This window comes from Malus sylvestris, chromosome 5 (assembly GCF_916048215.2).
Source record: "Malus sylvestris chromosome 5, drMalSylv7.2, whole genome shotgun sequence".
Taxonomy (NCBI): Eukaryota; Viridiplantae; Streptophyta; class Magnoliopsida; order Rosales; family Rosaceae; genus Malus; species Malus sylvestris.
The window spans coordinates 25,986,016-26,012,267 of NC_062264.1; the positions used below are offsets into that span (position 1 = coordinate 25,986,016).

Below are 26,252 nucleotides of genomic sequence, written 5' to 3' on the forward strand. Positions count from 1 at the left end.
CGTAAAAGAGGAGGTTTTAGGTGCAACACAAACCAGAATTTCTGTTGACAGAGAGGGAGTGGGTAAACTGGAATTATAATGCCGCCTTTAGTTACTAAAGTTACATTTAAACCTTTTAAAGTATTAAGAACACTGTAGTTATTTTATCCTCTATATAGTATAGTTGACAAATAAAATTTTCATAATACATAGATGACCCCCAAGACCAATTACATAATGCCACATGGATTATTTAAGATTCCAAAATCTAAATGACCAAACTGTTGAGTTAGCAAAACATAAAGAGATAATTTGTGATAAAAACCCGTCTTAATTTTTCTCATCACAAATAAGTTGCTCAAAACTCTCACAATAAAAATTAAAACACCGCTGCTGAACACAATTAACAGCCGACTGATTTTGTATTATACATTGGTTTTGGAAGTGTTTTTCACTACTATTTTATATTTATACAATGCTAGAAATATGGATCAGTTCACAGATACAGGCAGAGTGGAGTACCCAAGTACAAAAGTATCGAATATGAAGCACGTAAGGGCCAACGGAGGCGTAATAATCGAGTAGATGCCGATCTGAGGTATTCAATGGACTGATGGAGGTCTCACAGTTGAGTAGAGGCCAGTTTATGACTTGGGGCAGCATGCACCAATGACGAAAATCACACACTTCCTTTCTCATGCATCCTCTGGAGGTAACAACTGAGGTTCTAGCTTCCTCTAACTTTGCTGTGTCGCCAACGCTATTGGAATGTCATCAAATCATAGGAACAGAAGCTGAATCTAGTTAACTTGATGCACATCAGGAAGAAACTCCTGAAGAAGAAAGATTGGGTGAGCTTTTGTGACAGAAATTAAGGAACTATAGCAGGTAGTGGAAAGGTTAGAATAAGAGACAACAAAGGTTGGATCTTCACAAGGAGAAGATAAGAATTCACCTAGTCAGTTAAATTTTATTCAGAGACAATGTGAAACTATGTACACCAACCATGTTGGGGTGAAGAGAACTTTATGGAAGATAAGAACTCAAGCGAGCAGCTTAATACTGAGTGAGTTGCATAGCCATAGATACCATAAACTTTTCCTTTTGCGAATTTTAGCAACTAAAAACAAAGGAAGAAGCATCGACACCATAGTAATAGATGCCTCCCATATCCACAATGAATAAGGGCGTTCTAATTATGGACAGGATGCTAATCAATTTCTAGTTAGTCCATTCAATATTGGAAGGATTCCGGTATGTGTGTGTCGTAAGATATCTGAAATCAGTTAATGTATTCTGTTTAATCATTGAGCTGAGCAAGCATTAAAATCCAGCGAACTTGGCTACAAATCTTAAATGCGATGTTAACAGGATTTACTTCTGGGCTGTCATTGATTTCACATTGCCCGACACTTGTGAGAAATTGTATAAAAATATAAAGTAGAAGAAAATTGAACGAAAAAGTCAAAACCAGAAAACCAATTGAACCTGAGATCCTAAAGGTTGATATCTTTCTTGGCTTTGTTTTGGGGTTCCATTATCTCTCCAACCAACTGAAAGAAATTGACGGATCATTTCCTCACAGTAATCGATAAATTCATTTGTCTGGGGCTGCAAACTCGTTAGACTTTCTCGACCCCAGCCTTTCTATACCTGCTTAAGGGTTTTCAATGCAATTCCACTGCCATCATCTCTGTGAAAGAAAAAAGGTAAGTTACCAAACATCATAATAAAATTAAGACTAGATTGCACAAATAAAAGCGTAAAGAGCTTCAAGCATCAAGCCCGCACTACTGCAAGGGTGAGATAAAAAACCTAGTGAAATTAATATGGGCAGGCCTGCCTCAGCCATCAACTATTGATTTGATGATCAAGGCATTTATGAAGTACCTCAAAGAGTCATTTAATAAGTTGTAAAGTGGAGAGCAGGAGAATAAAAAAGAGTACAACTCATGAAACATCAATTCAAAAATATTAAGAAACCGACATGGTCCATGTATAATGGCAAAGCAATGCCAGAAGTTGTTCGAAACGAAACGGAAAAGAATCATGTATGTATGTCAACCATACCTGTGCACTATGGTCTGCCAATCACTTCCACATGTATTATTTGGTTTCCGACCAATCATTTACCTCTCAATTCGGCAAACCTTATCTGCTACCCTACCTTTGGTCTCCATTTCCATCATTATCTCTGAAAGTTCATCAGCCTCCTGCTTAGTTCCCCTTTTACCTAATCCATCAATTACTGACAGGAATGATGCTGGATCAAATCCGTATTCTTTATTCTTCATTGCGTGAAGGATGCTAGCAACATCCTCTAACTTTTCATCCTTGCAAAGTCTGTCAATGAGATCACTGTAGTTAAAATTCCCCAGATAAAAATACCTGTCCAATGCAATTTCAAATAGCTCTTTAGCACTCCATATTTCCCCTCCAGCGAGCAACTCATTAAACATCAAACAATACAAGGCTTCCTTGTGGCCACATACACTTAAAGCAATGTCGAATACCTCATGCGCAGCTCCAAAATCACATCCCTTGGCGAAAGCTTCAATCAATATTCTGAAGGTAGATATATTCAGGGATATGCCTGTCTGCAGGATTTCATCTGAAAGAGAAGTGGCATCTCTGACTCTCTCTCCTTCACAGAGACTTTTCATCATGTTATTATAAGTGCATACATAAGGAGGGAATCCTCTTTCTCTCATCTCATCCATCAGTCCATATATTTCAAAATTTTGCTTTTTCCTCCCTAATCCCAGGATCAGTGAATTATAAGTTCGAATGCTCTTGTTGCAACCATTTTTCTCCATGTCCTTCAACACGCAAAATGCAGATGATATCTTTCCTTGTTCACAAAAAATTTTTATAATCATATCATAAATCACTGAATCAGGGTGCAAGTTTTTCCCCAACATCTCCATGAACTTCTTCTTCGCTTCATCAAGCCTCCCAGCCTTGCATAACCCACCAATTATGGTTGAATACGTTATCAAATCAAGGATGCATTTCTTCCCATTATTACTATTGTCAACCAGGCCAATAAACGAGTTCCCTATGTTTCCAAGAGCCACACTTCCATGAGTCCACATCCCACTCAAAATTTCAATTGCCTTGTCCAATTTCCCATCGTTGCATAGACCATCAATCACAATATTGCAGGTCACCGTATCTAAGCCATAGCCTCTCTCATTCATCTTTTTCAGTCGCTCCTCTGCTTCTGATGTCCTTCCCTCCTTCCATAGGCTATGCAGCAAAGTGTTGCAAGTATGAGTATTTGGGAAGCAATTATTCGTCATCATCTCATGCAGAATATTGTTGGCCTCAAATACCTTACCTTTACTGCAGAAACCATGAAGTAAAGTACTGTACATAACCGTATGTGGGAAATATTGTTTCTTTCCATTAGACTCATCACCGTTCTTGCATCACGGAGTATCCCGCTTTTGCATAACCCATTTATTACAATGTTGTATGAGCAAATAGTGGGTTCCTGCCTTTATCTACCATCTCTTGAAGAGTCGATCATGCCTCTAAGAGCTTCCTGTCAACAACCATATGTTATAACTCTCTAAATTAAAAAAATTACCAGCCTTTTCCATAGATTTGATCAATGCCTCTGCTTCCTCTAACATCCCTTCATTGCAAAATCCTTGCAACATCTAATTATATGTTATAACATTAGGTTGAGGCAGCCCCAACTCTTGATCATCTATATGCATATCTCTAAATATTCTAGAAGCTTCAAGGATTTTCCCGGCACTACAGAGAGCTGAAATCCTAGAATTGGAAGTAACGGCATCCAGAAACAATCCATCCTCTCGCATCCTCTCTACCAACTTCTCGGCCTCATCAGTCCTGCCTTGTTTACAAAAGCTAGAAATCAAAACTCCTCACCTCATCCAAACTTCCAAACCTCTGCCAGCAAGCCCAGCTCTATAATACCCATGAACCAAAATTCCGACACTGTACTCATTCGGTAGACAACCCTTGCCACGCATTTTATCAAACACCTCGCGGGCATCATCCAACAATCTGATTCACAAAATGCCCATATCAAAAGATTAAAAGTATACGTTTCGGGCTTAACCCCGGAGAGAATCATGTCCTTATACAGCCACAACACGAAATCTACATAGTTCTCCGTGAGAGAAGACTCGAGGAGCAAATTATACAAATACACAGAGGGGGGCTCATCAGGGAACCGGCTGCGGAGGGATTTAAAATGGGCAACGGCCTTATTGGGGAGATTCAACTTGGCCAGGATTAGCATGAGCGAAGGGAGGCAAGGGCGAAGGGTTTCGAGGGGCTGCGAGTGGAGGAGGAGCTGGTGAAGGCTGTCGATTTCGCGGTGCATTTTGGAGTCGATGAGGATACGGGCAATGACAGGGAGGGAGCAGAGGCGGAGATCCGAGGAGGGGGAGGAGAGAATGCGCTTGAAGAGGTGCCATGCTAGCTTGGGATTGTGGGCGTTGTTGAACAAAGCTTTGGTGAGTGACGTTGTTGGGTCCATGTTTTGGCGGGAGACGAAGAGCTGCTAACTGGAGTAACTAACTTTTAAATATTTTTTCTTCCTTTTTATTTTATTTAATTTAGTATTTAACAAGTGCCGTTTTTAAGAAATGAGATTATAATAGAGATGGCAACGGATCGGTTTGGGGATGGAAATACGATATTCATTCCTATAACCACGAAAATTAATTATATTTATAACCGCAAATTAACCATCGGGTATTATCCATAACCATACCCACCAGATAACGGATTTCTCATCGGTTAACGGTTATATCCATCTTCATTAATACAAAAAATTTATTCGCCCAATTGACGCATGATAATTTAGTAAATATTAATTTCGTCATTAAATATTTGATGTATAAAATATTTAATTAATGTATCTTGTGAAACATAAAAATTAAAGCTAAACATTGATAATGTTGGTTGATCTTTGATATCTTGCATAAATACTATTAAATTCTCATAGACTTTGATTCATATCAAAACTTTTGAACTTTGCCACAAAATAAAACTCACACAATGCAATTTTTGTATTATCAAAGTAATGGATTCGGTGAATAATGAAATACATATATGTACATATAATTATATTATATATTATTCGGTTCGGATTCGGGTACGGATATGGATTGGGGACCCTTATAACCATATCCAAAACTATAACCGAATAATATTCACAGTTTTTCCCCATAAACAAAATATACCCGAATTTTTATACTCAAATCCAATCCATTCGGACGATTATCGGGTTTAACGGTTAGAATTGTCATCCCAAGACAATGTCTAAAATATCGATATTATTCCGATATTTCCATCGAAATTTCCGTGTTTTTTTACTACCGATATTTCCGATATCATCGATATTTTAGACCTTGATAGGAACTCTATGTGGTGCTAAGTCACCCATGTATCTTACCATGCAATGTATGAAGTGTAAAATATTGTACTAATTCATTATATATAAATGATTATGGTGTGTTTAAACTTCTTTAATTAATTACTACATATTTTCTACACTCACAATGTTTGCCAGCTCGCAATATAATCAACTTAAATCAGTTAAATCCATCATGCAATGCATTTCTTTCCATTTTTTTTTTGTGATAAACTAATAGATAATTGATTAAAGAAACATCTTGTAAAGTTTCAATAAAAATTTTCAAGTTTTTCTTACAATTTCCGTGGTTTTTATTCAATTTTTATCGATATCGATAATATCCCGATATTTCCATCGAAATTTTCGTGTTTTTTTACTACCGAAATTTCCGATATCATCGATATGTTATACCTTGTCCCTAGATCATAATCTCCTCTACCAAAATAAAGACAGGAGGTAATACGTGGCATGACATGGCTGCTAATGTGTATACAATTAACATTGTCAACTTAATATATTAGTCAAATGATAATTTTTTTTTCTTCATTTTTCTAATAAATAGTATGAGTTATCGTGTATCAATCAACTAATAAATTGACACCAATACAACGTATTTAAATGGATCAACCAAACGGTCATGTATGCGACTTTAGACCTACTTTTATTTACCAGTTGAAATGGTGTCCGTTGTGCTCGCAACTTTGGACCTGCTTCACTTCCTCTTATTGTCAACCCTAATCCGTTTAATTACGTCTCACTTGGGTCCGCCCTGCCCACATGGTGCAGCAACTTAGCCTTGCTTGAGGGACGACGGTACGACGTCGACAATGCTCTAATTGCTACGACATCGCGTTTTAAGGTAATTACCACATCATTGAGGATTCGAAGGTTTTGCTGCCAGGGGTCACTGGAGCTTCTACTTCCCATGCGCGTCGCCAAGCCAATGAAGCTGCTCACCGCCTTGCTTGTTTTCTCCTGTCCTCCCCAAGCAACTGCACTTGGTTCGAGGAACCACTGGATGTTATTATTGATATATTGTTGTCGAACAATAGTTCATTGATGTAGCAGGAGCTTCTCCTGTTTCTTTTTAATTGCTGCTGTTCTCTGAACACTTAATCGATGAAATACCATATCGTTGCTAAAAAAAAAAAAAAAAAAAAGAAGGTAATTACTTAAATCTGTAAACAAACTACCATTAAAAAGATGGAAGGTATACACGCGAGAGACTATGCGACCCTTGACGCGCCCACACAAGAAGCCTGCAACGTTGTATGTCTTTGCTACGTCATATGCCACGAACGTGAGACACCGGTTACATATTGGCAAAGTTTATTTCCACCCGTACAAATCGCAGCCCATATTAAGCATAAACGTGGTTCAGGTAACATTCCTCTTACTTAATGCACAATGTACCCACAGAAAGAGAATCATAATGGATGAATACTACAGATGAGGACACTATACGATTTCTTTACAAGATTTTTGTTATGAAATTGAGGATATGTGTGTAGTGAAATATAAAGTAAATAAGACATAATATTTACGAGGTTTGAGAAGTGTGACTACGTCCTCGAGGCAGCAATAGTACTTTATTTCATTATCTGAAATAATAGGAATATAAAATAACTCTCATTATTTTCTCTATTTTCTCTAGCCTGTCTCACTAGTATTTTATCCAGCATATCTCTTCTTTCTTTTCTGTCTTCCTTTCCTCTTTTCTTTCCTTTCCTCCGAATGTTTCTCTTCTTTGTGTGTTGTGTTTTTTGTTTTTACTCTAAAATGATCGATCTTTTATCATATTGTTGTCATTTGTTTGTTACGTCATCAATATTTAAGTTTTATGCTGTTGATATATAATTTTTTTCAATTCAGCAATGGTATTTGATTTTTACCATTGCTAAATGATATAAAAATTACCCTGTTAGAATGAGTCACCGTTCTATATATATATATTTGTCAAGTTAGGTTGTTACCTATCTCTCAACCGTATAGGAACAATGTTATAAGGAGACTTCCAATGGCATTTGAATGCCCCTTATACGCACAACTAAGTGATTTGTGTACAAAAAACTGTATTTCATTTCCAAAAAGTCATCATGCATCGTCCACATTTTCGCGTTAGAGGTCATACGAAAACAAGTCCCATATACCGTCCTACGTCTTTCGTTTCCCGGAAACTATTGGTAGAAATATAAAGATGTAGCGTAGAGTATTGATGAGTCGATATTATATATGTATTTTACCCTAATCTTAGTATTAATGTATTGGTTATTTTGTGTGAACTTTGATACTTTATTATGTATTTTCAATGTAGGACATTCGACATCCTCTGGAGCAAAAAGTAGTCAAACGGATGAATTTTGGAGTGATTCCAATTAGAAGATGTTCATGAGTATGTTGACTTGTTTGTGTCAAAGTTTTATAGTTTTCTACCAAGCAGTTTATTATAACGATGAAATAAAAGAGCAGCTCGCAGTGCTGTCAAACTGACGTTTTGGACTGCTTTGGGCTTTTTGGCATCTAAAATGATGTCTTTTGGGTTCGAGGCCTTTTGCAATTATGTTCGGGACATCTCAATCTTTAATTCTAGCCATTTTAGGCCTGTTTTGGAACCCTGAAGATCTAGAAATATGGCTGTTTTGAGGCTATGCAGATTTTGGGCGAATTTTACTAGTCAATTTAGGATTATGTTTCCTAATTTATTTGGTTCCTAGTATTATTCTAAGTCCTTTTCTAGGTAGGGTTTTATTTTCTAGTAGTATAAATAAGGCTTTTTAGCCATTAGGGTTTAGAGGAGGAGAGGAAGAGAATGCACATATCAATACTTTGCTAGGATTTGAAGATTCAAGTTTATTTTCAAGGTGTTTTCTATACATATTTTTAATAATATTTTATTTTATGATTGTTCGTCGCTAGTTTCTTTTGCTAGGGCGAGGCCACGAACCTTAGCAAGAATATGTAGTTTATTTTCAATTCACTTATGATATTATGCATGCATATTTTGAATTATTAATCACCATTTTAAACTATCTAAGTGTCTTAGTGATTTGCGACCATTAGGATATTTAAAAAAGTAATTTGATTCAATTTTGGTCGGAAGGTTCCCTGAAATTGGCGCTAGCTTCTTGTGGTTAATAATTGTAATTTCACTTAGGATGAACACCACGTCTTAAGGGTTGCATGGTTTTTCGAAGGGTTTTCATAAAACATAATGAATCTTTCATGTTCATATTTGATCCAAACGTCCGGACAGATTGTATGTTAGATATACATTCTATGTTAAAGCTTTCAAGTAGGATATATATTAGGAAAACCTAACCTTCAAAATATGCATGGGTAATTCATAAGTAATTGGAAGAACTACATAAGATTGTTAAGGTGACGGAAAAAACACTAGGGCTTTTACAAATTGATTTTCTTTAAATTGGTTTCTAGTTGATTTATTTAATTGTTTTTAATTTAAATTCGTTTTTATTATTTTAAGTCACAAAATCAACCTTTTCGGAACTTTGTTCTAAATAATTAATTAAGAATCAGTTTAAATACAAATTATTCATTCAATCCCTGTGGAAAACGACCTTACTTGAGCCGTTTGTACTACAACTACCTTGTTCTATTGCAAGTATTTTTTTAGTGTTTTTATCTCTACTTTTGCAGGTGATAAAAATCCTATCACCTATGTCATAGGGTTCTCCCTAAAGTTTTTTCAATTTTTGACACTGAACCTACACCATCAATCCTAGTCACGACAAGTAACTGACTAACGAACTTTGTTCGATTAAGTTGAAATTTTAGAAAACATCCTGCTGTCGGTCTTGATCATGCAGGTATGCAGCATCTCGAGCATCGAATGCGTATTTCCATGAGAGGGTGAAACGGATTTAGAGTGGGAATTATCGTCACCAGCAACAAATCTACATGCCTTGTTACCAACATGCACTAAGCTGTAACCAGCCACAACACTCACCCTTCTTTCCTTCACCAGCCTTCTCATACTCGCTGCATCAATCCACAGCCTATTCACTGCATAAATACTCAACGCCAGTAAGTACCCGGCTGAGTTTTCAGACTCCAACTCAGGGACACGAGAGGCAACTTCTAAACCAACTTCGTTGTTCCTATAACTTCTACAATGTTGGAACACCTTGTTTGTCCCACGTCCGCTAAGGGAAGGAAATCAAAGCAATTTAAATATAATTACCCCACTCTAACTAACACCGAGACATTTTGTGATAAAACCCCACACCTGAGGATTGTGCAGGTGGTTAAGTGAGGACGGTATCGGTGTTTTTGGAGTGGACCCTCGGCTAGTCAACCTGAAAAATTCCACATGATATCAGAGTAGGTTTTTTAACCTGCCTTTTGCCATTTTTTTTCCGCTGCATCTTTCCTTCAATCTTAAGCCATGGCTGAAGAAGATTGACATCTCGCCAGGGGCGGATCCAAGATTTCAAGACCAGGGGGTCCAAGATAAAAGTTCAAAAAAAATATTAGACTAATTTAGTTCTATATCATTATTTTATATTGAATTTGGTTCATTGAATAAATCAAGATTAATCTTAAGGGTAATAAAACCAACAAATTCTCCTTAGCAACATAAAGCAATTAGTGACTCTACAAAGATAAATTTTGTTAATGTAACATATATATTATCAATTGGGAGTTGGGACTAGAGCCTATGATTAAAAAACTTATATGAATTTGGAAGAAATAAAATTAGGCAGCTGAAGGCAGTAGAACGGCAAATGGTGGTGGGGGATAGGGTAACTTGGGTTTAAAGTTGGAAGGTTGCGATGATTGGGGCTGCGAGTTTTTAAATATAATTTTGGACTACTAGACAAGATCGGGGTTCTCAGGCTCTGTAGAGAAAGCAGAGATATTTTAGTTTTTAAATTTTTTATAATGACCTAGCTAAAAAACGTGGTTGGTTTGGTTAGGTCTTTTAAAAATAAAAATTAAAAACCTCTTCTTCTTCATTTTAAGCACTGCTACCTGAACATCCATGGAGGCAACAAGCCCCTCCATTGCACCCAATGGCAGAAGTAGAATTTTAAGATTGAGGGGTTGTGCAGATGGGTGGCCTTCAGTTGGGTGGGGAAGTGACTGGAGAATGGGATTAGCCAATTAGGAGTTAGAAATGGAATTGGAAAAGTTCTAACTCTGTTTGAAAGTTGAACAATATTTTTTTGATAAAAAATTGCAAAAACTATATATTAAAGAACATTGTATTGAACGCACTGTTTTACTTTTGCTTTCAAACCATACATCAAACGCACCATTTTCCTAAGTCATTTGAATAAAAAGTAGTCGTCTTCTTCTTTCTTCCTTCTGGTTTGCAGAATACCAGAAGTTCCAGAATACTCTGCAACTCCACTCCTATTCTCCTCCACCTTATTCCCAGACTTGGGTGATCTTCGGAGGTCCTCAAAAAAATTATCCCAGCTTCTGGGTGGTCTAAGACCACCCAGGTCCCTTAATAGATTCCCTCTGCACTTGTCCAAATTTTTGGAGGGTCCCAAAGGTCGATCACAAGTGTTCTTCAAGCTTCCGGAGGGTCCCTATATGGATCCGCCTTTGTATCTCGCATACCTCTCCTTCAAATTTCTCAGATGTAGAGGTCAACACCAATCAACGTTTGTGTTCAGTTCTCTTGAATGAGTTTAATTATCTCCCTTGGTCTCGAGCTATGTCTCTTGCTCTCGAAGGCAAAGGGAAATTAGGGTTTGTAAATGGAAGTGTGGAAGCTCTAGACATCTCTTCCTCTACATATGGTGTATGGCTTTGCAAGGATCAACTTGTCATGTCCTTGCTGCTCAACACCATGGAGAAACATGTTGCTAAGATTTTTAGTTACTACAATTCTTCATGTGAGATTTGGAAAGCCTTGCAAGATATGTATGGAAATTAAAACAACTATACATGTGTCTTTCAACTTAAGAATGACATTGCCAGTGCCCAACAAGAAGGGAAAGCATTTGTTCAACACATTGGACACCTCAAGGCTATGTGGGAATGAGTTGGATGTATACTTTCCACATACCACAGATCCTGTCATTCTCCTAAAATAAGCCGAGGAAGACATAATCTACCAGCTGTTGGGGAGTTTGAACTCCGAGTACGAGGATCTAAGGAGTCACGTCTTGATGAGTCAAGAGCTTCCCACCTTCAACAATGTCTATGCAACTATCCAACGAGAAGAAGCAAGGAAGAAAGTGATGAATGTTGAGCACAACTCGAGATTGATTGAGACTCATGCATACGCCTCAAATTACAAGACCTTAGAGGCTAAGGTGTACAAAGGTAGAAATCCACACCTGAAATACAAATATTGCAATGGCGTTGGTCATGTGGAAGACAAGTGTTGGGAACTTCATCCTGAACTTAAGCCTAAGTTCAGCAAATATGGAAAAATGAAACCAAGGTCCTTACAACAATTTCAACCTCAGTATAAGGCCCAACTTGCTAATGCTTATCCCTCTATTGTCTCATAAGGATCCATGGAGTTCACTGCCAATTCATTGTCTCTTATCAATGAGTTTGCAGCTTATCTTCAAAGCAAGGGACACGGAGGAGGTTCACAAGCTCAAGGAAATGAAGAGAACAATCATGCAGCCATGTTGGGACAGTTTGCCGGCTTTCTTGCTGGAAATGAGAAAGTTTCACGGGATGAAGCACCAAGTATACTCAAAGCATTCACTACTGCCTTGTTAACTAGTACTGAAAATGATTGTTGGATAATTGATTCAGGAGCCACATATCATATGACAAACAAAATCACAAATTTGCATCATTTTAAACGCTTTTCAAATCCCACAAATGTGTCTGTTGCAAATGGAAAAACTGTTTTAGTTTTGGGAAAATGAGAAATAAACTTACTCTCACACAAAACACCTTCCACTGCCTTATATGTACCAACATTTCCCTTCCAACTTCTGTCAATTGGAAAGATCACAAACACCCTAAACTACCATGCCATTTTCTCACGAAATAACGTGATGTTTCAGGATGTTCTCACCATGAAGATGATTGGTGAAGGGGTCTTCATAAATGGACTTTACTACCTGTGCAAGAACGCCTGTTTTACTCAGGCTCTTCAAGTTCAATCGAAGTCCATAGATGAAAACCAACTTTGGCATAAGAGATTAGCTCACCCCTCTGAAGTTATCTTGTTTAAATTGTTTCCAAATTTTTGTAAATCACATTTTACTTGTGATACTTGTCAATTTTCTAAGTTTACTAGACTACCTTTTGGTAACTCAATGTCGAGGACAAGTAAACTTTTTGAAATGGTGCACACCGATGTGGATTTTCACGTGTAACCCATAAATGAGGTCTCACGTGCAGGGGAGTGTTGGAACCCTCTGTTTGTCCCACATCGGCTAGAGGAAGGAAAGCAAAGCAATTTAAATAGAATTACCCCACTCTAACTAACACCGAGGCCTTTTGTGATAAAACCCCACACCTGAGGATTGTGCAGGTGGTTAAGTGGGGACAGTATCGGTGTTGTTGGAGTGGACCCTTGGCCTGTCAACCCGAAAAATTCCACATGCAAGCACTCAATAATGCACCCCAAGCATTACTTGTTCCGGAGGCCATCAAACTTTCCGGGACTTTTCTTATAAATTCCATTGCTGTTACAAGCTTTCCTGCTCGACTCAACATGTCAACTACACAAGTGTAATGTTCCAATCTTCGTTCAACTTCGTGATTTTGAACCATTGAAGCGAACAAGGAACGACCCTCTTCGATTAAACCTCCATGGCTACATGCAGATAGCAGAGACAGAATGGTCACTGCATTTGGTTTCAAACCATACAGCTTCATTTCTGCAAGCAAAGATAGCGCTTCATGGCCAAGACCATTCATTCCACACGCAGCTATCATGGCACTCAATTACACAATGTTTTTTTTTTCTTCACAAATTTGTCCAAATGCCTTGGGAGCAGCCTCTCCATAAATGGGGGTAAGGCTAGCCGACATTCACCTCTCCCAGACCCTGCGTAAAGCGGGAGCCTTGTGCACTGGGTACGACCTTTTGCCTTTCTTGATTCTCCTATTGCCCCACATTTCGAGTACATGTCAACAATTGCAGTTCTGATGGCTACTTGTGCTGCCAAACCTCTTCTAATAGCAATTCCATGAGCCCAATTCGACCTCTTCAATTCAACTGAAGCTGAACAAGCGTCAAAAACATAGATGACGGCAATCTATTGGGCTTCCAATCTTGTTCCTGCAGCCTCATCATCTAATTGAAGACCGCAATTGCTTCATCAGGTCTGCCACAACTGGCAAAACCTCCAATCATATTGCTCCACGAAACCACATCTCTTTTCTTCATCCCTCTGAAAAGCTTCCATGCAAGTTCAACATCGTTGCACTTTGCATAAGCATCCATGAGAGAATTTAGGAGCAATTCGTTTGATTCGTATCCCGATCTGATTGTTATGCAGTGCACTGACTTGCAATGAATCAAGCCCAAATGTCAGATGTTTGAAGAACATTCACAAGAGTCACTTCGTCCGCGTCAATTCCTTCCTTCTCCATAGAGAAAAAACAGAGACAGGGCCTCCAAATGTTTCTCGTTAAACACAAATCCAGATAAAATAGAACTCCACGAGACCTTATTCCTTCCCGGCATTGCCTCGAAAACTTTTAGTGCAGAATCTGCATCGCTGCACTTGGTATACATGTCGATCAAAGAGTTTCCAACAAACATATCACAATCTAGACCTCTACAGATTACCAACCCGTGGACCGCCGTTCCCATGGTCAAGCCCTTCAAATTAGTGCATGCTTTAAGAACACTGACCATAGTAACACCATCCGGTCCAATGCCAAGCTCAGATACCATCTTTCGGAACATCTGCATCCCAATTCGAGCTTCCTCACAACACTCAAAGCCACCAATCATCACACTCGAAGAGACAACATCTCACTCACGTGTTTCATCAACCAAGTTCCGCACGCTGTCCATGTCACCTTCTTCTGCATACAGACTCAACGAAGAGTTCTGAACCAAAGATACAAAGCAAAACCCGCCTCGAATCACATAACCATGCACCGCCAGCCCCTTGCACTTAGCTCCGAGGCAGCGACAAGCTTGGATTACAAGCACCAAAGTAGAGTTATTAGGTTGAAATTGAAACCCATCAGCAGAAGCCCCAGCATTGTTAAACCACTACAACCCAGGTGCCAAATCACCCTCATCAAGGCACCCACAAACCACAATATTCTCTGCTCCTCATGCCGTTGAAAAAAGACATACAGCCTTGGCAAGAACAACGTTCTGCGGAAGATATGACTCATGCTCAAAAACACACAATGCAGAACCCAATTCCCCTGCTTTGACGTAAAAATCCATGGCGGAGTTCGCCACGGAAGTGCAGGATTCGAAACCGGTCTTGATCAGGCTTCTATGCACCGCCTTTCAATGAGTGTAACGGTCATGATAAATTATATATATACATACATATATATATATATGTTCTATAATATTAGTGAATTCGTAACAGCGATCCTGTGTTCGATTTCCCCCTCCCCCAATCTCATTTGTATCAACAGAAAAAAGGGGAGAAAAATGACTATTTACGTTCAGCAGCCAGCATAGAAACAACAGAAAAGAGAACCGCCGTAACCATCAACAAGCATTTGATAAAAAGTGTATTTCTTAATATGATTTTCGGCAATTTTTCACACTCGAGACTATGGATTAGTTTTTGGAAGCTGTTAGTAGCACTCCAAAATAACAAGTACAGTTTCCAATCTGCAAAAACATCTTACTGCTCTTCCTAGGCTACAATGGCAACGTCTCTGAACGAAATAAAGAACTTCGAATTTCCATTTCTTCCGACAACGACGAATATTACAAGAGCGTGTGTGTGTGGTGAGGGGAGGGTAGGTTTTTATTCACTGATTCTACAAAGTCGAAGGTAAGGGTTATCAAACATTACATATTTTGACCAGTATGCCTTGTATTTTGAAATAGCTAGATCCAACCATGGCTTGTAGTTTCCATTGTAATGGATCACAGCTGCGTTCTTTATCGCTGTTTGGTTGAGGGCCGGGTCATAGCCGAGTCCCAACGCATGCCAACCCCGATCCAGCGGATAGGTCAGGTTGTAAAAAGTTATAAGTCCTGGTGGCAATGTCCCAAGTTTCCAAAGAGTTCTATCCTCATTCTGCAAAACAGTTCTTCCATCGGTTACAGTTTCTTAATTGGGAATATCTTAAGAACTTGGGAATGAAAAATGGAAAATAATGGGAAGAACGGAACAGGTGATGAATTTTACCATGTCTTGCCAACGATGATATATTCCAGTGATGTTTCGCTTCCTCCACTCCTTCAAGTCGAAGATATTCATGCCATATGCCCAGCCACAAGCATGGGGATCGAAGTTCGCAGAGATTAATGGATTTGAGAAGTTGAGATATTTATCATACCGATGGAAGCTCTCTTTACAGGTCTCTACTGCACCATTTACATTCCCTTGAAGATCAACAGACCAAAGAGGTGTCAAATCCTTCTGAATGACAATATCATCATCCAGAAATAGGATCTTATCCAGCTTCGGGTAAACATCAGGAAGATAGAATCTCAGATGATTCAGCAGGGACAAATATTTTGGATTCCGATATTTGAGATGGTCAGAACCAATAGAGAGGGAAGAAGGATCATTTGCCTTGAAATAATATTCTTGAAGTCTGGCAGATTCAAGTTGACGGAGAACAGAACACGAAGAAGAATTCAGCCACTTGAAATCATCAATGTTTTCAACCTGGACTGTTGCTCCTCCTGCAGGAGGGTTGACAATAAACCACATTCTCATAGCAGCATAATTTAGTTTGTCAGTGACTACATGAAAAACATGCTTGTTGGGTTCCTTCGCATGCACTACGGTAGAATTAACAACCACTGATGTTGCTAAAACATTATCAGAAAATATGGCATAGTGGTAGAGAGAAGGATCCTCAAGCTTTTCTTTGTTCGCATCCTCTCTATTATGATAACCCAACAAGAAATAGTCAGATGCAAGTTGTAGAGGAAGGCAATGTAACGGTTTAGGGACTATTTTTGCAGCAAGCTGAATCAAGAATGCACTCTTTTTCTTCAAATCATTTACTTTCTCTTCAGTTGACTGAAGCATGGCTCTTAACTTCCTTTCCACAGTGAGGCAGTCATATAGTTTGTCCTTCGCCGCGGAGAGAACACGGCCCATTGCTTTTGCTCGATTAAATGCACTGGTAAAAGAAAAAAGAAACGAAATAAAAACTCTGCATGAAAAATCAAAACTGACCCTGGTAAGCTTCCAAGCAGATAAGGAATAGAAAAACCTTGAATGAAGCTCAAGGTCTGAACTTGCTTCTCCAATAGCATGCTGACTGAGTTTAAGGTGTTTCATGAGAGAATTAAAAAGATCGGTTTCATTCTTAGACTTGGCAATGTTTGCGTAAGCTTTGGCCATTATGATCTGGTCCTGCATAAGTTTCAAGGTTGAATCAGAATTTGGGCTTTCATAATCACTCCTCCATATGCTGTACTTTCCCTTGACTAGGGGGTCAAAGTCATTTGATCGTTCAATTGCTGCTGCAGCCATCTGGTTATTAGCTTCTGTATCTTTTCCTATCAACTCTGCGGTCCGAAGATTCCTCCTTTCTTGCCTCATTACCTAATGGGCCAGGAAAACGTTCAGAATTCAAACCCAACTGAACAAAATGAATAGAGTGAAGTAAAACAAGAAGCATTTGACAATTCACCCGACGCTTGAGCTTCACTGGGCTCATTGATGATAGACGAGGATATGGGAGTTCACCTTCTCCAGATTGATGATCATCTGTAGGATGCTGAGTCTTTTCTTCAAATATCATTCCAGATTGAGATGAATCCTCCACCATCTGGAAAGTAGCATTAACTAAGTTAATTTCCTATCTTGTTTCTATCTAGAACATACAACTCCAATCCAATTCAACTAAGAGCCTGTGACAAATAGATACATAGAAGTTGTGAAATTTCAATCTGTGTGACGTTCATTTTCTTCAGCTATGATTAGAAACTGAATATTCAATACCTGAAAACTCTTTGGATGTTCCTGCTTTCCATCAATAGGATTTTCCAAGACCCAGGAAGCAGATAGGTCCCCCATTCTAACCCTACTAATTTGCACAGCTCCAAGATTGTTGCTGTATGTTGCAATTATGTCAATATTCTGTTCAGGATAGGATAAAAGACATGAGTACCAATGGCATATACTCCAAACATAAAGAAAAAGTACCCGTTATCAATTACCTTTTCATCTGGAAGAGTGCTGGCTCCAATGACAGAAGATGCACCCTCTCCCTGCTCAGCCAGCATATGGTAAAGATTTGGCAATATGAGACGTTTACATAGCCACTTTAATTGATGATAAAGATAAACATATGAATGAAGGGTTTGTGGGTGTCAGTCACGGATACATATTACTTCAGCGATCAATCTACTCTACTCTAACAATCATTTGAATTCTACCAGTCATTCTATATCACTTCAGCGATCAATCTATCTCTCATATAGCAACCCAGTAAGGTAACTTAAACGATTGTAGATCAAATACAATTCCTTCGGAAATATCCTTCTGTGTAATGTATTTTCCTAGATCATCAAGAAAAATCACAAAGGATAACTTTTCTCATAAAATAAATATCTAGTAATCTATATAACTAACTCCGAGAACAGCTATGCAGAAACTATAATTCCCAACTTAGGTTCCATTTCGTTGTCCTTTTCTAAATGGCCCCAAATGTTTCCAAACTAAGAACTCTCTCAACAAATAAAAAATATAACACAACTGGATGCAAGGCCATGAAAGCAAAACGAACATAGGCGACTAAACATGTGTGTTTCCTACAGACTGGTACAACTAAACTAGCATCACCACAAATGCATAGTTACTAAATGAACATTAAATGAGGAAAGACGGGATACAAACCTTGCTATCTCGACATTGCTCGCAATCACAGAGCGATCGGTATTTACTGATATCTCTTTGTCTGAATTAAAATCACCAACAATAATTAAAACAATAAGAGTACAAAAAATTGGAACAAAACAAACAGAAGCAATTCCGTAAAACCAAGAACAAAGCGGGACATACCGCGTTGTAGCATCAGATACATCTGCTCCAACTAGGTCACAGTGGAAGGCAACCTGAATTAATTGATTCATCAAAAGCAGAACTTAATACCGAATCTGAAATTAATTGATGCATAACCAGAAACTGCTCAAATAAATGAATGATCTAACGGGCAAACACTAATCACTAAACCGAGATTAGCATTAATCAGTCAATCAGACAATGCAGCAGAATCTGAGCTATCGGTCTCGACTAATACAATTAGATGAATAATTTGCGGATTATATGCATAATAAAGAGGGATCTACGAGTGTAAGTTATGGAAATCGATCCGCCATAGAAACAAAAAACCCTAGAAAATCACAGAGAAAGTAAACTTGGTACCAATGAGATGCAGAGGATAAGCAGAGAAGCGAAGCTAGCTGACGTTCTCGGAAGAACTTCCATTGCCGATGTACAGACAGAGAGACAGAAAGAGAGAGATCGTCGCCTCTATTTCTGAATTCCCATTCACTCGACGACACGCCGTCCTGCCTTTTTTCAATTTGATGTTTTCGCCGATTTACCCTTTAATTTTTAAACATTTTTTAGTGTTATAATATTACGAGCCATTCAACGTGTGTTGATGGCCAACCCACTATATCCCACTCATCCCACTCTACATGTCCTTCCACTAGGAGCAGCCACTACTTACTTTTGGTGCTCCTGCTTTGCCTATAAATCAAAGGAGATACGAAGAGAATAAAGAAAAGAAAATAACGGAAGAGAGAAGCCAGAAGGCGAGAGAGGAAAAAGAGATGAGAGAATAGATAGAGCTATTTTTATAATCTTATTATTTTAGATTATAAATGGAAAGCATCATTACTGCTTCGAGGACGCTGCACACACCGTCAATTTTACAACATTTAGGCAATTATACCTCTTAATTTTAATTTTTATATTCGTCACGTGTATAGTTTGTGACCTATAATTTGAGTTAGATATTTAATATATAGGCATAAACAACTTAGTAGTTCAAAAGGAAAATCTAACAGCATAACATTTCAAAGTATTTGATAAAAAGACATTTCTTATTTATATTTCAAGTTGTACAAGGATCGCACCAATACGAATCCAGCACGATTACGACTCGTTTAAAGTGGGACAAGCACGGCACCAAATGATTAAAAATGGGACGGCTTCTAGCCTTAAAGATGAGCCATATGATGAGTAGAACGAGAACCGATGTTAAAAATTTGACCCTTACCAACAATTGGTGTTATTAGGAGTCCTCAAATTCCATAGGCTACGTACAATTATACGTGGGAACATACTTGAAAGCAATATAATTATATGTACCGCGTTGTCACGACTCACGTACGATTAACTAGTTGAATGATTCATCTTGGCCAAGTCAAAGTCAAATATCTTGACAGTATGCAACTGCACTACAAGATATGAAGGATTTGAAGGATTGTGCGTGTCATTGTACTAATAAATTGAATCCGATTAAAAAAAAACATATAATTGATTGGGCACTAAATGAACATCATATGTGTACTGATGGGATACAAAAGTTAATCGCGTGACAATGTTTCAGATGACTAACCAATATCTAGTCTAAATCATAAAGTGGGAGAATCTATTTAAGTAGCAAATATCACTTGTGTGTCATGCATGACACACTTAAAACGGGACTTGGATTGTCTGCCCTCCCATTTCGGTGCCCTTCCCGTGCCCCCTGTTTTGTGTGGTCACGGTTAAGCCACGTCAACATTTTATATTGTTTTTTTATAAAAATAATAAAACAAAAAGAAATAGTAATATAAAACGTTGACGTGGCTTAACCGTGACCACACAAACAGAAGGGCATGAGGAGGGCACCGAAATAAGAGGGTAGACAGTCCAAGTCCCTTAAAACAGGCTATACTCGTGTTATATTTGTGTTGACTTCGTCCATTGTACTCCTCGAATTATGAACTAGTCCTTACGTTTACGCTTATTTTAAATTTATAACTCAAGGTAGCATTCTAATAACAACTAGTGTAAACATCACTGTTATAAAATTAATGTAACGTCTCTATGTTTTACATGATTTGCGCTGAAGTTGCTGTAATACCAACATTTCAAATTTAAACTACAAAAGGTAAACTGACAGTAAAATATTTTGTCCTTGAATCTTTAAACTTGATAACAAAATAGAAGGTTAAATTTCCCTTCCAGAAAAATCACAACTAATTACTCTGCTTACAAGTTTTGAAGCTTAATTACCGAAGCGAAACAATAATTACAGTGTCACAGCTAACAGAACACACCCGGTTTAACACAACAATAAGCTTAATCTAAACTCCCAGGAGATACATACATGAACAAATCGAAACTTTTTGACACAATATTTCCTGACAGCAGTCGTGCTAGAGTTACTTCACTCGAACCTGGTGTGACTGTTGGTAGCTTTGAGATCCGTCTTGCCTGGGGTGAAGTGGAGAGCGATGATGCAACGGCTTCTGGCCTTGTCGATGAGTCATAGGATGAGTAGAACGAGGCCTTGGTTCCCTTGTAAGTTCATTAGCAGATTCTATCCGTTCCAATTCCTCCACGACATCCTTCATTGATGGCCTGTTTCTGTGTTCAGATTCGATGCATTTTAGAGCAAGAAGAGAAATTCGAAAGGCAGCTTTGGAAGGATATCTTCCCTGCAGCTGGGGATCCATAATGCCTTTCAGTTTTCTTTTGTCTGAAAGAAATGGTTTTATCCAGTCTACTAAATTCTGTTTTCCACTTGGACGATGTGTATCAAGGGCCCTCAAGCCGGTCAATATCTCGATCAAAACAACACCAAAACCATACACGTCGCTCTTCACATACAGATGACCTGTAAAATTAAGCATGGTACGAGGAATGTCATGGCTTGAACTTGAATTTTGTAATTGGCCTAAATCTTTGCCAATCCAGCATCAAAAAGTTGACCCTTTCCACCAATTGGTGTTAGGATCCCACAATAAGTTATATAGAATTACCTGTGGCAACATACTCAGGAGCAGCATAACCATATGTACCCATAACCCGTGTTGTCACGTGCGATTGACTTGCTGAAGGACCCATTTTTGCCAAGCCAAAGTCGGATATCTTGGCAGTATATGACTGCAGTACAACAAAAAGTAAAATATAAGTCTAATTTGTCTTCTTTTGTTTTTTCAATCAACTACTTTTGAATTAGAAATGATTTCAACAATATGTTGGATAAAAATGAGTATGTGGCATGGGTAAGGTTTGAACATATGAAAAAATATCTCTTGAGCAATCGGAGAAGCACTTTGATGGTAAGAAAATGAAACATATAAGCGTTTCTTAGCTTAATTCTTGATAACTGTTCATAAATCAAATAGAATTTTACCCCGTCAAGAAGTATATTTGAAGCTTTGAAATCTCTATAGATAACTTGCTTCTCTGATGTATGCAAGAATTCCAGGCCTCGAGCAGCTCCTATTGCAACTTTAATCCGTGTATCCCATGGAAGTGGTTGAACAGCCGATCCCCCTGCAAAAGTAGAAAACATGAAGTGTCAGGTGAAGAACGAACTTGCTATATTTGCAAACACCATATGCCTGCACACAGGAAGATGCGCATGTATAACTTGTAATGTTTGAAACTTATTTATGCTTATTTACTTACTTCCAAATAGATGGTTTTCCAAGCTACCCTTTGACATGAACTCATAGACAAGCAGCAGCTCTTTATCCTCCCAACAGTATCCGAATAGCTTTACAAGATTAGGATGAGATAGTCGCCCTAAGAAATTCACCTCTGACTGCACCAGCAAAGAATACTCGGATAAGAATACAATGCATTAACTAAACTGACTTGACACACTGCTTGCAAACTTATACTCCCAGAAGACTGATAAAACAGGCCAGAAGTCTGCCAAATGTTAATATTTATGTGTGTACGTGCAATCATGCCAGGAATGCGGGAGAGAGATTATGGATTGAGTTTGGGGGTTTGGCGAAAAGAACTCGCTTGACTTAGCCTTTTTTTTATTCAAACTAGAATCCACAGTATCACCTAATCAAATTTGAAGAAATTGCATATCATGGCATTGTTTTATCATCCATAGAACTCAATATCTCCCTTAAATTGTTGTGGACTCAGGGCACCAGCTGCATTAACCAATCGGCACTCCGCCCTCCTAAGGGGCAGTGGATACCACAGTGATTGTAGCTACAAAAATAATTATTTACTGTTTAATTTTGGTAAAGGATCAGTATTTTACTTTCCACTTTCGATTAACATATCTAATCAGAACTGCAACTCTTAAGATCTTATTTCCTTGAACACTTGCTAATATAAAACAAGAGAGCATCACCAGTTATATTCATTCCCTCAAGTGCAGCTAATTTACCTGCCATTCCTCAAATCCTTGCAAGCTCTCAGAACTCAATTTTTTCACCGCGATAACTGTTGATTTTCCTGACTTGGCCGGCGCCTTGTCCTCGAGCCAGCCTTTGAAGACCATCCCAAAACCTCCTTCCCCAAGCACTGTATCTGGTCTGAAGTTTCTGGTTGCAACCTTCAACTCCAAAAAACTGAAGATCCTCAAGTTTGGGGTGGGTAAGATCTGCCCATGTGCACTGGCCTCGTCGCCGCTTGCAGCGGAGAACTGGCTATTCCGAGAAACAGTACACTCCCCTGAAGATGTGTTATTACTGGTTGTCTGAGATAAGTTGCTGATGTTAATACTGGTTGTCTGAGATAAGTTGCTGACCACTGAAGAAGTAGCACAAAGTCAGAAAATAATATTCAAATTAAAACCCATGGATTTTTCATTTTTCCCATTTGACATGCAGAAAGAACATCAACTTTTCCTAGAAATCCAAACAAATACCAGCAGAAACCAATTATAGTAACTTGAAATCCAATAGCCACAATATTCATGATTTAGTAATTACTGGTCAATCAATGACACAGTTCATAAACACAATTTGCAGCTCAATTAATGATGGGCATTGCTCAAAATCTAGTCCCACAAAATCAAATACAACAAAAACCCAAATCAAAAGTCGAAAAATTTATTAAATCTAGTGAAAGAAAACAACAACAAAAAAAAAAATATATATATATATATATATAAAACTGTGGGTTTTACCTGTACTGAGATCACCAGTAGTTACTGGTGTTGGGTTTTCAACTGGAGAACCCCAACAATTCCCCATCTTCTTTTTCTTCTTCTTCCTCCTCTTGATTCTGCCTCCTCCAAGCTTCAACCACTAAAATGATATTTCTCCCTCCTCCCTCTCTCTCTCTCTCTCTCCAGTTTCCCAGAAGAAGAAAAAAAGGCTACTCTTGGATTCTACCTCCTGAAAGCTTCAACCACTAAAATGATATTTCTCTCTGCTCTCTCTCTCGCCACTTACCCAGAGAAGGAAGAAAAAAAAGGCTATGACTTTGTTATGGCTTTGGTTTTTGTGAGCCAATTGAGCATAAAAGAGAAAGCGAGTGAAGACTGAGTCCTTTACAAAGGAAGAAGGTGAAGAGCTTGGTGGCGGGTAATGCAGAATTTGCGGACTCTCTTATTCCAAGTCAAGTCAGCTGCCGCAACTATTTGTAAATCAGTTTGGTCACCACACAGAATTTCAATTCAATCAAAGTAACAAGAGTGCGCAATAAACTAATAAATTTAAGAGCCAGGCTGTTACTGTTTTTTTTTTTTTTTAAAAGGTTGAACAGTAAACTTCGTTACGGTAATTCGTTACTTCAAAAGTCGGAAAAACTCATAAAGACATTTTAGCTTTCCTTAACCACCATTGTATGATTCATCAGTGCCAAAATATAAACCTAAAACATATCATGTGGAATACAAACCTAAAATTCGTCCCTAGCTACTAAATCTCTTTGTGATGGCTACGTTGTTATTGTTAGATAGTAAGTTGTCCTGAGCAAAAAATAAGTCTCTCTCTTCTACCTTCAAATTATTATTTAATTAGTGTGGGAACTAGACAAGTTTTGTCATTTGTTTCCAATTTGCCACCTTAAAATGAAATTTGTAACCCCAATTTAATTAAACTTTTGTTAAAATTTATAATTGTGCTCCTTGACGTTGACTTCGTGTTTGTTAAGAATTGGGGGAATGACTAAAACGTTTTTTTTTTTTTTTGAAGAATTACGATACGTTTGACAGAAAAAGTTATATATGTTTTTCGAGTTTTAAAGTGTTTTTTAGAGAAATACATAATATTTTGTTTTTTATGAAACATTTGGACTTCAATAAGAGTTTCCCAAGTGAGTTGCGTTTATCATTATGCTTCGAAATTTAGTGTATATTCTACACCGGATTTTAAAAAAAAAAGTGTTTACCGATATTTTCGCCATTAGGGTACCCTTCAAAGAGGTCATCAACAGAAGACCCTAATTTTTGGAACAAAAAAGGTAAATGGAGTTGGAGTAGATGAGACATTGCAACCCCATTGACAACGTCTTTGGGAGGTGACAGATGGGGTACTGTTGGTCCTGAAAACTAAAGTTTGTGTTGTTGTTTCTTTGAAGCACAACAATTCCAGGCAAATATAAAGGTGATAAGGGTTTGCAAAATGTAATTTGGGTCAATAAATTAGCTAATGGAGTATTTGACTGGTCACCGAATATTCGAATTGATCCAAATAGAAGCCAAATCTTGTTAGCCATTTAACTTAGACAACTTTTCATATTATTAATAAAAATTTGGTCCACGCGTTTGAAAATTACATAATGTTAATGAGGGTTCGCAGCATATTAACAACTCGCAATCATTCAAGAGCGTGTGTAAAGGGACTCGACATGGCCTCCAAGGTGCCAGCTGCTTGTCATCCATTTCTATGAGTGACGCTGTTAATTGCTATGCTTAGACTGAGCAATTGAGTTAGCAACATCGTGCCATTGTTGACCAAGTTCCTTCCAAGAGCATAAAGACAGCACTACCTCTCTCTCTCTCTCTCTCTCTCTCTCTCTCTCTCTCTCTCTCTCTCTCTCATGGGTCATCCACTGCCTCAGGTCAAGACCTTTTGTTCCCAGAGTCAAACCTGTGGCCGACTTTTAAATAACAAAACAATTTCACAAGGGTACGAGTCACGACCAAAACTGAAGACAATTCCACAAGAAGAAAATGTGTACACACACTATCTAGATCGTACACATGTCTATTAAAAGGTAAGGGTAAGAGGATAATGTTATTTACGTATCCGTTTTTATTTTTCACACATTTTTGTTAATTTAATTTATTGATTTTTTTTAATTCATTTCATTCGATGAATGAAATTGAGAAAATATGTAAGACGTAAAAATTGGTGTTTGGATAACACCACCCAAAATAACAAAATGATAAAAATGAAACAAAAGCTTGAACCTCTACCTGTAATTTCACATTAACACCATAAGACAAATAGTTTGTAACTTAGTTAAAAGTATTTATTAGTTTACTAAACGTCTCAAGTTTCGATTCTTGTTTCTGTAATGATCCTCTTCAACCAATGTGCGCATTGCTTGCAGGGGTGCAAGAGTCTTTTCAAGCCTAAATTAGGGTTAAGTTTACTTTAATGGCAGGCATATTCACAATTATAACTGGGGCATACTTAAGGGTTCTACTTCGATGCTACGTAAATATTACGAGTATTGAATTATTTGAATTTAAAGAACCATACTAATTTAGATCATCCAATGCTACATAGCATAGAAGAATTTTTCTGCACATTGATCGAAATTTTACAAAATTTAGATGAAATATTCAATTTTAAACCGATAAGAAGAACAACAATGTA

The 26,252-nt window shown here is 38.0% G+C and overlaps 2 protein-coding genes and 1 pseudogene across 3 annotated transcripts; all 3 read right to left on the reverse strand.

The window, feature by feature from the left end:
* Positions 1-358: 358 nt before the first annotated feature.
* LOC126621290 (pentatricopeptide repeat-containing protein At2g17140-like) lies at positions 359-4,512 on the reverse strand (annotated as a pseudogene).
* A 10,512-nt stretch (positions 4,513-15,024) lies between these two features.
* Positions 15,025-19,130, reverse strand: LOC126621295 (probable galacturonosyltransferase 3). 2 transcript variants are annotated; one of them, XM_050289721.1, is made up of 9 exons: positions 18,868-19,130; positions 18,505-18,557; positions 18,340-18,400; positions 17,661-17,711; positions 17,443-17,554; positions 17,132-17,269; positions 16,709-17,043; positions 15,667-16,615; positions 15,025-15,555 (listed from the first exon to the last, which is right to left on the reverse strand). In XM_050289721.1, the coding sequence occupies exons 2-9, from the start codon at positions 18,524-18,526 to the stop codon at positions 15,280-15,282; spliced, it is 1,944 nt and encodes a 647-aa protein (XP_050145678.1). In that variant the 5' UTR covers positions 18,527-18,557; positions 18,868-19,130; the 3' UTR covers positions 15,025-15,279. The 2 variants fall into 2 exon arrangements, with proteins under 2 accessions (XP_050145678.1, XP_050145677.1); XM_050289720.1 differs by having other exon boundaries at positions 17,443-17,580; positions 18,868-19,129.
* A 1,484-nt stretch (positions 19,131-20,614) lies between these two features.
* On the reverse strand, positions 20,615-24,054 carry LOC126621303 (probable serine/threonine-protein kinase PIX13). The gene is made up of 6 exons (XM_050289727.1): positions 23,609-24,054; positions 22,865-23,229; positions 22,138-22,273; positions 21,860-22,002; positions 21,483-21,606; positions 20,615-21,337 (listed from the first exon to the last, which is right to left on the reverse strand). Exons 1-6 carry the CDS (start codon positions 23,673-23,675, stop codon positions 20,883-20,885), a joined length of 1,290 nt encoding a protein of 429 aa, XP_050145684.1. The 5' UTR covers positions 23,676-24,054; the 3' UTR covers positions 20,615-20,882.
* Between the last annotated feature and the right edge of the window lie 2,198 nt (positions 24,055-26,252).

Coding starts and splice junctions, on each gene's coding strand:
- LOC126621303 (XM_050289727.1), bottom strand. CDS start 23,675: ATGGGGAATTGTTGGGGTTCTCCAGTTGAAAACCCAACACCAGTAACT. Junction 22,003..22,137: donor GGAAAACCATCTATTTGGAA/GTAAGTAAATAA, acceptor CTACTTTTGCAG/GGGGATCGGCTGTTCAACCA. Junction 21,338..21,482: donor TCCTGAGTATGTTGCCACAG/GTAATTCTATAT, acceptor TTAATTTTACAG/GTCATCTGTATGTGAAGAGC.
- LOC126621295 (XM_050289720.1), bottom strand. CDS start 18,930: ATGGAAGTTCTTCCGAGAACGTCAGCTAGCTTCGCTTCTCTGCTTATC. Junction 17,270..17,442: donor AACATCCAAAGAGTTTTCAG/GTATTGAATATT, acceptor GCTACTTTCCAG/ATGGTGGAGGATTCATCTCA. Junction 17,044..17,131: donor CAGTGAAGCTCAAGCGTCGG/GTGAATTGTCAA, acceptor CTGGCCCATTAG/GTAATGAGGCAAGAAAGGAG.